Source organism: Pteropus vampyrus, unplaced genomic scaffold (genome assembly GCF_000151845.1).
Source record: "Pteropus vampyrus isolate Shadow unplaced genomic scaffold, Pvam_2.0 Scaffold216, whole genome shotgun sequence".
NCBI lineage: Eukaryota > Metazoa > Chordata > Mammalia > Chiroptera > Pteropodidae > Pteropus > Pteropus vampyrus.
In genome coordinates this window covers 936,556-949,074 of record NW_011888997.1, presented here as the reverse complement: position 1 = coordinate 949,074, position 12,519 = coordinate 936,556, and the positions used below count along the sequence as shown (strand labels likewise).

Sequence of the window (12,519 nt, the reverse complement as noted above, 5' to 3'; positions counted from 1 at the left end):
GTCCTCTGAGACCCTTTCAGTTTTTTTTGTAAAGTCAAAGGCAATTGTACATTTTTCCTAGATTGAATCCCAGAAATAACATGCATTATTTCATCCGATTTACTATGATTTTATTCTCTGATTTCAGAGTGGACAAGATTACATCTGAAAATGCACCAGCTAAAGAAATGAATAACTTTCCCAACCATAGAGTGCTAATTAAACCAGAGGTCCAAAATAACCAGAAAAACAAGGAAATAAGCAAAAATGAAGAAAAAAAGGCATTAGAAGCTGAAAAATATGGATTTCAGAAGGATGGTCAAGAAAGACCTTTAACAAAAATTAATAGTGTAAAGTTGAATTCTGTGCCATCTGAATATGACAATGGGTCAACATGCTTGGCTCAAACTGGACACTACAGGCCAATCAGTGTGAATAGTTCAGAGAACAAAACAGTTAATGTTAGCCTGGCAGATCTTAGAGGTGGAAATCACCCAAATATAGGGCCTGTACACACAGAGGCTGATCGAGTTATACAGAGAACCAATTCAATGCAACAGTTGGAACAGTGGATTAAAATCCAGAAGGGGAGGGGTCATGAAGAGGAAACCAGGGGGTAAGTATCTTGTTACATGTTATGAACCCAGGTTTCTTTCATGCTTTGTTCATGGAAATTGGTTTCTGAGATGCAATTTAAAGTAATCTAAATTGCAATTTAGATATTATAGTTTTATTACTGTATCTTTTTTTTCATAGTAATCAAATATAATTGTTTTTTTCTCTATCACCCATTGTTCTGTCACCCAGCTTCACTAATAATGGCCAAGAGTCATTCATTCTTCCTTAGCCCAGGGCAAGAAAAGGCTTAGGTTGTGGGTAGAGATCTTGTTTGTTTGTGATGAGGAAGACCTATCCCTACCCCTTTCTTTCCTCCCTCTCTCCCTCCCTCCCTAGTCTGTCTTCTATCAGTAATTTCTGCAACTTCATGCAGTGAGTGCAAAGATCTCCTGAGACAAGTATTTGGAGACAATAAAGGCTTAGGTTCTCTAGTTCTTTGTCTCATTCCCTGGCTTTCTTAACTCATAATGCCTGTGACGAGGTATTATGTTTATTCATCTAAGCATGTATTTATTTATGTGCACACACTTATTTTTCATATATTTATTGTATAACTACTCTCTGCTAATCATGGCGCCAGAAAGTAAAATAATGAAAAGATGTAGTCCAGATTTCTCACAGAGATTCCTATCTAGGAGAAGATTAAACAAGTATGGTACATTGTGACAAATACAGTGAAAGAAGAACAGAATGCTATAAGAACATGTTTCGGGGACAACCAACCACAGATCTATGGGTTCAGGAAAACCTTTCTAGAGGAAGTGAATACACTTGAGATATAAAGGATGGTATGCTTATCTTGGTTTAGATGTGCAGAACTCCATAGTTGATAGAGAGCAGGGAAAGGAATCCAAGGACATCCAGTATGACTTGGGTACAACTGCTGTAATGCTGGATGCGAAACAGGCTGGAGAGATAAGCTAGAAGAGATGTATTCAGATTGGTGTTTCAGAAAGATCACACTGGCTGTAGAATCTGGAGAATGAATTGGAGAAAGTTCAAAAGTTATCGGAGTATGTAAAATGAGGAGAGGAATAGAATGTATTTAAGATAGAACTGACAAATCTAGTTGAGTGCTTGGATGTGCTTGATTGCAAACTAGTCTCAGTCAGGTTTAGTCAAGTCTAGTTTGAGTGATCGGGGGAAATCAAGAGCTGTCTAGTGCCTTTTATTGCATAGGAAAGATTTGAGAAGAGAGAACGTAATGAATGATTGGACAAGCTAAATTTGAGGCGCCAATAGTCTGTATCTCCAAAGAGAGATCTGGACTTGAGTTTGCAGCATCCTCATTATATCACAAGTATTTAAAGGTAAGGATGAGAGTAGATAAATTCATTTAGTGATAGGCTGGATAAAATAAAAATTCTAAGGGAAAACCTGAAAGAACATTTATAGTTAAGAAAAAAAGGAATTGGAGCAGGGGGCGGAGAATGTAAAGGAGACCAAAATAAAAGCCAAAGAAAATGGAGGAAAAGCCACTTATGAATGAGAAAAGATGTTCTGTCATTAGGAGTTTGACATGCAAATTTTAAAAAGTTCTTTAATGCACTAGTGTACATACATAAAAGTGAACTGAAAAGTTATTGTAACTCTTACCTTTCAGTAATAGGAAACCAAAAAACAATGATGTTAATAATGTTTTGATTAAATAAAGATTTAACTTAATAACAAAATTCTAAGGAATAGGGAAATTCTTCCACTTTGCTTAGTTATCAGTCAGCCTCACTTTCAGCAGTGCAGCTCAAAAGCCTGGGTACACTCGGCTTCATCTTTTGTTATCTCATTCTCCTGTGTTTTGTTGTTCAATTCCGTATTCTCTTCTCCATCCTCAGTGCTCACTTTTCAATTTTCCTAAGGGATAATTTTGAGAAATATTTGCTATTTCAAAAATAAAATTTCATTAGACAGAAGAGAAGCCAAAATGAAAGGATCTTTGAAAATACTTATTAAAGTAGTAATTATTTTCAGAGAAACATAATAAAAATCCCAGCCAGAAGATTGCTGAATCTGTACCCAGCAAGTTAAATTACACTTCCTAATGGATCCCTTTTATTAAAGTAAAATCATACTTTAGTAAGGTTGGAAGTATATAAAGGGATTCAACAAATAGTGGAAGTTAGTTTTTAAATTGTTGTGCCTAAATATTAGTTTCCAAGTACTTTTAGGTCCCTTGATGGGTGTAATTAACACACATAAAGGCTTTCTGGAACTTTTCCTTTTGAACACAGACCTGCAGCATCTGAAGGTTGTTTTTGAGCTCAAGGCTTCTCTGTGTTGCTCCACCAACTCTGAGTTCACTGGCTACAGTTCAGTTTGGATCATTGAAATATATCATCTACATTATTATATAAACTTCATGCTGAAAAAAAATAGTAGTGATGTTTTATAATGAACTAATTTTTATTGGTGGAAAGAAATGTAGTGGCAATTTGTGGTATAATTCATTTTGTAAAACTTTCTGAAAGACTTGCTTTTATTATTAAAGTTCTGATTTCTAGAAAGAAAAGAGGTTTAATATATAGTCAAAGAGTAGACCCCTGCATCTGTGACCAGAGCTTTAAAATTTCTTTGTGAGTGACAGGCACTGTTAAGATGCATGGTGCCTTAAGCCATTGTTCTGCATGACAGAATCACAGGGACTGTGTTTTCATGGTGCTTGACAGGCAGCTGCTGGTGAATGGAGCGCTAAACCTGATAAAGGAGCTTACAGTGTTCATTTCTTAAGCTTTCACTTAAAAGTAAATCACACTTTTGCTTAAATTAAATTTCTTTGCAGAAGACCACTGAAGGAAACTAGTTTTGGGGGGCAGTGGGAGTGGGGGGGCAGGTCTCAAAATGCTAGAAAGTATATGGGATAAAAATAAACTTACTTGATAAATAACCTAATTTTCAATTAAAATTCCCCAAAAGTGTTTCCAAGGATGGCAGAAGAGCCTTTTAAACTTTGTAGTCATTAATTAATCAAGCTTAGTAGAAAAACAGCCTGTGTTAATGATCATAGGATGAGTTTACAGTTCAAGTTCAATATACATTTTAACAACAGGGTCCTGCTCACTTATTTCCAAATGAGATATAAAGTTAATATCGTTTATATTTCCAGGATTTGCTTTTGTGATAATAGTTCAGTGCCTAATTCAGAGCCTTTTGCATACTGAGGTCAGTTATTTCTTAAATTTATGAATGATCAAATAAACCAAGGTATGTTGGAGTAAATTGCTTTAGTACTTGGGCAGAATTTTTTAGATGGAATCAACTTCCCCTGGCGGACAAACTTCCTAAGCAAATACCATAGGGTTGCCAACTCTGATCTTATTCCATTTCTGGCTTTCATGTTAACAGAAAAGATGGGGATAGGGAGGGAGATCAAGCAGAGGAAAAATGGGAAACATATATGGAAGGAAAGCAGCAAAGAATTGAACTCTGTGCTAGTTTCATCAGAGTACTTTTCTCCATGACTTCAGCCTCAAAGTCATCAGATAAGTGGTTCTTGTCTAGAAGGGGTTTGTTCAGTTTTGAGCAAGTGTGTTTTGAGTAGAGGCCCTTAAAAGCTGAAGAATAATCAGCATGATGAAAGAAATTTAGTTTTTAGGTGGAAAGTTTGAAGGAATTGGAAGTGTTTTTGAATATAGACCAAGACGTGGGATTTTAGAGCTATAACATAATTTCATGATCAGATCATCTTGTAGATGAGAAAAATCCCAAAAAGTGTCAGTTGGCCAGGTTTTCATAGCATGTGAAGAGCTTTAGTTATGCCCTTCGTGATTCGGGGGTATCTTTTTATTTTTAATTAAATCGTTACGATAGAAAAGGTTTTTTCTTTAATAATTTCCATACTTTTGCAAATTTTTAAAAATGGATTACTTTTTCATGAAATCTAAAAGTCTGGGAATCATTGGCATGAGGAAGAGTGCTGCTGCTTAAGGAAGTAAGAGGCCTGCACTCTAGTCCTAGCTGCTACTAACTCTTGCATAATCTCGTAGTCTTTTCCCACCCTGTCCTCTCCACTTCTCCTCCTCTCCTCCCCCCAAAAACTTCTCTCCCCCTTCCCTCCCTCCCTCCTTCCCTTCCTCCCTCTTTCTCATTTTTTTTCTCTCTCTCTCTCTCTCTCTCACACAAACACACATACACACGCATTTTCTTAGTCCCAGAAGATATAAATAATTCATCTAAAGTCTCCATATTTAGTAGAAAAGGAAGAAACAAAACTTGGCTCTCCTGAGTTTTGATCAGCTGCTTTTTCCTGTTTTCTCCTGTATTTCTATATTTTTCACAGCCTTATCCCCTCTTTGAGCGTTTTAAACCAGGAGTCCCCAACCCCCAGGCCACAGACGAGTACTGGGGTGAGCAACAGATGAGCGAGAGAAGCTGCATCTGTTTTTGCAGCTGCTTTCCAGTGCGAGCATCACCTCCTCAGCTCCACCTTAGCTCATCATACATAGACACACTGGCGTCTGGTACCAAAAAGGTTGGGGACCACTGCTTTAAACCACAAAAAAGGTGTAATTAATATGAGACTTTCTCTGGATTGTGGAATGGCAACCCAATTTTACTTCCCCAGTAGACAAATTATGCGAGGGTTTTTATTACTACCATGCCTCATAGCCCAGGATCAATAACAAAGATTTCACTGTGATACGGTGTAATGAATTGTGATACCCAATTCATTACACCGTATCACAGTGAAATCTTTGTTATTGACAACAAGTCTTTGGGTCGAAAGAGAGCTCTGACATTCAGGTTATCAGCCAAGGATTCCCAGATTTTTAAAGAGCATGGTCACGTAATTTATACATCAAGTTAGATGAGGGATCCCTTCTCGTCCATGTAATAACCAATGTGTTTCACATTTTAACACCCAGTAGGCAGCAAAATATTGTGTAATTATGCATGTACAATTCCAAAATGTACTCTATGGTGAAAATACAGTAAGCAAGGGAGAGGTGTTAATGAAACATTGAAGGAAGAGGTCAGGAAATCTGAGTTTATGGGGTTCCAATTCTCACGTGTTTGGTTCATTGAATTACATTTGACATTATGGATACATAATAGCATATTATGTATTAGAGTATAAATTTATGCCAGTGGAGGTGGTAGCATAAATGAATACCTGTAATTCAATATTTTCTTAAATCTAGATTTTATTATGGTTATTATGAAAAGGTTGTGTTTGCATTTAGAATTTGAATTGTAATTATATCTTTACCTACCTTGAACGATAATGGGGAAACAAATGCTAACTTTATTTAGAAATTTTAACTGACTTTTAAAAATCCTTTACATATAATGAATCCGACCTAGCATGAGATAAGCACAAGGATTTTTTGTTATATTTAATGGAGTGTTTTTATCCACATGTCTTTTTTTTTTTTTAATTGTAAACTGAAATTTTATTCTTTCATTTTAGAAAACTGAAATGGCCTGTGTTTAGTAATATGCTATTATATACCCATAATTCAAAAAATTTTTAAGAACTTTATTTTAGATGCTTAATGCACATGAGGAATTTTTAGATTGCTTTTAAAAGCCCCCCCAAAATGCCGATACAGTCATGAGATAGAATTTTAATTTCTATGCCAGAAACATTTTAAAATTCCTGAAATTTGCAGTTTTATATCTGAAATGTTGTCAGGTTTAAATATTTTGTCTTTAAATTTCGAGCTTTAGCTTCAAGTAATTCTTATTTTTCAAGTTAAGAAAAGTTATCAAGGGAAGTTATTTCTCCAAACCACAAATATACCAATGTACTTCTTCCCATAAATTGTCATGCTTTTTGAAGGAAGTGGTACAGTGGAGTAGTTGCAGAGAACTGCAGTAGTTCACTTCCTGTCTTCTTGCCCTGTGGGCATAGCATAAAAACTTCAGTGTTACATCCACACAGAGATGCTATGCGGTTTAACTGTTCTTGTGAAAATGAGATTCTTTGAGTTTGTTTATATAAAAACAAATGGGATATGGAGACAGACTTGGGATTTGATCTTGAATATTCTTAGTTCTAAAAGAAGTATAATAAATATTTTTTCCTCTTTAAGCCAAACTGTACATTGTATGGAATTAATACTCTTTTATGTTAGTGACATAAATGCTGTTTACTTAATGTATATACTCCATCAAATTGAGTTTCATAAAAAGATTAAAATCTGTTTACTAATAATTTATGCCTTGTATAATTTTTAATATTTTGATCTTTAAAAATAAATTCCTAATATATATTTTACTTACCAGAAGGAAAAAGATATAATTTAGAATCCAGAAAGCACCCTTCCTTCATTTTTACATTGATTTCAATTCTTTCATTTTAGAGTAATTTCTTATCAAACATTACCAAGAAATATGCCAAGCCACAGAGCCCAGATTGTGGCCCGCTATCCTGAAGGTTATAGAACACTCCCAAGAAACAGCAAGACGAGGCCTGAAAGCATCTGCAGTGTGGCCCCTTCCACTCATGATAAAACAGTAGGACCTGCAGCAGAAGAGAAACGAAGATCAATGAGAGATGACACAATGTGGCAGCTCTACGAATGGCAGCAGCGTCAGTTTTATAATAAACAGAGCACCCTCCCTCGTCACGGTACACTGACCAGTCCTAAAACCATGGTTAATATTTCTGACCAGACAATGCACTCTATTCCCACATCACCTTCCCATGGGTCAATAGCTGCTTATCAGGGATACTCCCCTCAACGAACCTACAGATCAGAAGTGTCTTCACCAATTCAGAGAGGAGATGTGACAATAGACCGCAGGCACAGGACCCATCACCCTAAGGTAAAATGTCTGCTAATCTTGTGTTAACTACTACTATGTGGGTGCTATGTTTTATTTCTAGTGCACTATTCTTTTAAATGTGAGAGACAAGAAAATAGGCAGGAGAGGTAAGCAAGGCAGCTCTTTTTTTTGTTTTAAAAATTAAGGAGGAGTATTTTGCAATGCCCGAATCTCATGTATAAAACCTAAGCTTGCAACGCTTCCTCTCTCAGGAGCAAAGGAACAGTTCTTTTGAGCAGATACATTATGCATTCTTCTACGCCTGATAGCATATCTATCTCATTGGCTTTCCATGTAGGTTAAGACCACATGCATTTTTATTGGCTCTTCACTCACTTGCAGATTCTACACCTGCCCTTTCTAGCATACCTGCAGTCTTGTATCAGGCTCATCCTGTTCTTTGCTAAAAATAAAAGTGCCAACCTCATCTTCTAACCAGCTGAATATATGGCATATTGAAATATCTCCTTAGATACCAAATTTAATAGGCTAACAATGTTTACTGGTATATATGCTTTTAAAAACTGAAAATATGGGTAGATTTAATTTGTGCCTTAACTTGGTTAAGCATTGCTTAGTAAATTTATTGGAAGTGAATTCAGAGTGCTTTGTATCAATCAGCTTTTCATAATGCCAAAGTTATTTTGATCAGACAGTTCTATTTGTGTGCAGCCAGTTCTCTAATGTCTATTCTGAAGTGAAAGGGAATTTTCCTGTCATTTTCTTTTTAACTGAAAAGAATTTCTAGTTTTATACCATTTAAAAATGTACCTTTTCTTATCCTTGTGGCAGGCCAAATCTTTCAGTTATATCATTGTGTAAAGTGTTTACTTGATTTTTCTATAAATAAACATTAGCTAGAAATTAATAAGTCAATCAGGAATTTTCTTTTGGAGAAAGCTTTAGTTTGGCTCACCAAAAAAAAAAAAAAAGGCTTACTTTGAACTTCAATGTAACAAAGTTCAGTGTTTTGTCACTTTGTATATCCGAAGGCTAATTCATATTTGATAAAAATAGTAACAATATTCAAGAGAAATCTGATCAAATACAACTTAGCGTGTGGCTGTATTTGTTCTCATGGTTATTAGTATTTTTCATATTCTAGACCAAAATTTATCTCTGTTTCAACAGTAAATATGAGATGAATGCGCACTATCTAGTTCCCAGTTAACTCTTCCTCCCAAACATCTCCAAAATTGCCAAATTTTTATTTCAAACTGCTGTGTCACCTTTCTTGATGTGATTAGTAGTTCTCAAAGTATTGTCCATGGACCTCTAGGAGGAAGTGTCCTAGAGAGTCCCCATAATTCTTTCAGGGAGTCTGTAAGTGAGCTCAAAACTATTTTTATAATAATAATATTGATTATTTCTTGTGTTACCATTTTCTAATAGTGTGAATGAGATGGTAGGTAAAAGTACTGGCACCTTAGCATAAATCAAGGGAGTGGCTCCAAACTATGCTAGAGGTCTTCGCATGCTTCACTGCCATATACTTGCAATAAAAGTAAAGGCAGTTTCACTTAATTCCTTTGATGAAACAGTAATGGATTATTTTATCATCTTAATATTCTGTGTGATGAAATGGGAAATATACTTCAAGCATCTCGATTGTATACCACAGTACTTAGGGTAGTCTCCCAGAAAAACACTTGTATGATTATTTGAGTTGCAAGCTGAACTAGCTGCTTTTTTCATGAAATGCCATTTTTACTTGAAAGAACGAATGACAGACAAACTGTAGTTGTTCAGACTTGGTATTTGACAGATGCTTCTCAAAGTGAAATGTTAGCCTGTCACTTCAAGAAGAATAACTGACAGTTTTTGTTACTGATGACAACATTAGAGCCTTCAAGCAAAAATTAGAATTTTGGAAATCTTGTATCTGCCACTGTGAGCTTGACAGTTTTCCCAGTGCTTAAAGATCAGTGGTGGCATCAACAAATGTATATATTGATATGTGTCAACATCGTGAACATCTGTATAACTCACGAAACAAGTATTTTTCAACTGACCAGTGTTTGATATTACAAAATCATTTAAAGTGCAAATATACTAATGGATATTACTGTAACAATATGAAAATTTTATTGATATAGTTTCAGATTCCACTTTGCAGCTAACCTTCAAGAAAATACCATGTTTTGAACATTAGTGCAGTATCAAAGATGAATATCTACAGTTATCCAAAAAAAGCTGTTAATGTTCTCTTTCCTTTTCAATATACATATTGAGGGCGGATTTTCTTAGTGTACTTCCACTAAAAGAGATTATCACAACAGATTGACTACAGAAGCAGAAATGAAAATCAAGCCAGACATTAAAGAGATTTGCAAAACTGTAAAACAATACTACTCTGGCCACTAAATTTCCTTTTTAAGAATATAAAGGGGTCCTGAGACCAATAAGGTTTGAGAACCACAGGGCCAGACTGTAGAAACTTACTCTGTTCATCAGTTTCCGTATTTTAGTCAGGAAATTTTAGTATCTGTCTTCTTTCATAAACACGAACAAGAAGTTTTACATGATATTTTATAGTATAAATTTAAGATTTCTCATCACCGACATTGACCACAGAATTTATAGTGTGCCTTTATTTTCCTAGCATGTTTATGTGCCTGACAGGAGGTCAATGCCCGCTGGCCTAACTTTACAGTCTGTTAGTCCCCAGAGTCTCCAAGGCAAAACGGTGAGTACGATATCTTTATTTACCACATCATGTTTTTACCACACACGATAACACATATCTGACATAGCTTTTAGGTTTGAATTTTCAGAGTGGTACCTCCCAAGGAAAAACCATTACTATTTTTGTGGAAGAGATGCTCATGAGAAGAATTTGGAATCATGTAGCCATTTCAGAGTTTTATTGGATACCGCTCCCTAAATGTCTGAGTGCCTAAATGTAAGATAATATTCTCAAGGTTTAAATCCTGGGTGGGTTTCTTCATTGGATGTTAATTCTCTCATCCTTAAAACCCAAATTGAAGTTGTTCATTAGTGAAACATATCCAGCAAGCAGCCATGTGTAGTCAAACTCCAAGCCTATTAAGATGTTTTTCCTGTGGATTTTTAGATAGATTAACTACTTTAGAGTAGAAAAGAAACTGATTTACATATTTATGCAGAGAAGGAGACTATAAAAATACCAGTATCGGTTTCATTGTCAGTGTACAAATTGGGAAGGAGTTATAGTACCAGGACACCATTATTTTTCAAATGAAAGTGTAAAGATGACTTTTCATCACTTCATTTTATTTTAGTGGCATTCTTTTGTCAGAGGAACTATGCTTTAGTATCAGTAGGAAGTTTCACTTTCTGTAAAGATGTGATTTGAAGACCTGTATAGCTGTTCCTTATTTAAAATACTCCCTGCAGTAATAAAAAATAATTCATCTTACATGTATTTTTCAAACATTCTTTCATTTCATCTTTCGTGTTTTACACGCTTAGATATAGGCAGATTTCTTGGTTTTAACCTACTTCCAGTTTATTTACTAAAGCTTATAAATATTGCTTGACTAAAACTAAAAATTTTAAATGGTTGGAATTTAAAAATTTTGATTGTTGATCTGGCAAAGAAACGAACATTGGTCATAAGATAAGGCTAAAGATTGTACTATGAAATTTTTTCTTCTGCTTTGCTCCCTCTGGTGGATATTTAGGGTAAAATTTATTTAGCACCTACTTTTGAGGGTTCAAATGTACTTTATTTTGCTTCAAATTTTAAATATCTTATAAACTTACTGGAATTTTCACCCTTTTGAAAATTTCTATCTTTTTAATTCCATAAATAATAAACCAGAGTTTAAAGATTTCCTCATTTGGTACTTCTGTCAGATATTCACTCGGGATCTTAAAATATCTAAATTCCTTACTCTACCCTTCCATCTCCCTGGCTAGACATCAAGAGCTTAATACGATGATCAGAAGACATAGACTATCCCACAGTGACGAGGTTACAAGATGCACATGACATCAGATCACAAGTCACTATTTTTCTGTTAACAAAATTTCTTTAAGTCATATACACGTTCTTTGACTATTTAAAAGAGGCTTGTCTCACCTATATAGATACTCAGTTTTACCTAAAGAATCCAGTAATTAACTCTGATTTGCTTCTAACATTTTTTTCTCACCCAAAGGCCAAAGATTTTAATGTAATTTCAAATAACAATTAAAAATGATTTCTGTTCCTAAAAAAAAAATTATATGAAAATAAAAGAGCAACAGCAAATGAGCAGAACAGGAGAGCTAGTGTAATGCTATGGGGTAGACAAAACAAATCAATCTCAGGAATGGTTTTTGGCCTTGAAGTCTTAAGAGCATGCCGTAGCCCTTAGGTCTAACTAGAGTCTCCCTCTGGCCTGTCTGCAGTTTTTAATCATGACAAAGCTCAGAAAAACACCAAATAATATTTTATGGCCTATAAGCCAACAACCATACTCCACTGCATTGCTAACAGAAAAAAAATTATCAGATTGGCCTGTTAAAGAATTTTATCTACCTTTGAAATTTTCTTCCCCTTTGGGATCATGGAAACCAATAGGGAACCAGAAGGTTCTCTGCTTTCCCCAGAATGTGAAAGGAAGTTTATACACCCATGGAAATGTTCTGTGTATTAGACTTTTTTTTTTTAACATTGAAAGTCAAATCTGATCTTTTGGTCATATAAAATATCCTATGAGAGTACTAACAGTGGCATTTAAAAATATAACTGGGAAGCAATTAATAGATCCCAAGCACCGAGTTTAATGATAAAAAGATATCATCCAAATTTTACATGAATTTTAATTCTTTTTATCTACCTTCTGTTCTATAAAATAGAGTGTTGGACCTGCCAGTATTGTTCTGTTGGAATAAAAGTCTTAGGTGTCATTTTTAAACATCTTGTTAAAATACCTTTTAATAATTTTTTACTACATCTTATGTATAAACCTTTGTAATTTTTTTTTGGCGTTGTGTTGTTTTTTTATATTTAACATTTAAATTTTTCTCATGAGTTCTGAGAAAATGCCTTAATATACTGTTGTTTTGCTGTATCTTTTAAAGTAACACTGTTCCTTCTATTTCTCTAGATATCTATGCATTTATGTAGGACCTATCATCATAGTGCTTAGGCACTATGTTTGATGTCAACCATAAGAGGAAACTTGCCAA

General features: G+C 34.8%; 1 protein-coding gene across 1 annotated transcript in view; it reads left to right on the top strand.

Moving 5' to 3' along the window:
* Positions 1-12,519, top strand: part of PLEKHA5 (pleckstrin homology domain containing A5) — a 193,079-nt gene that overhangs the window by 132,542 nt on the left and 48,018 nt on the right. Inside the window, exons 10-12 of the mRNA XM_023538246.1 lie at positions 128-595; positions 6,897-7,362; positions 9,965-10,048. Coding sequence (XP_023394014.1) covers positions 128-595; positions 6,897-7,362; positions 9,965-10,048 — 1,018 coding nt within the window. The remainder of the gene's footprint in view (positions 1-127; positions 596-6,896; positions 7,363-9,964; positions 10,049-12,519) is intronic.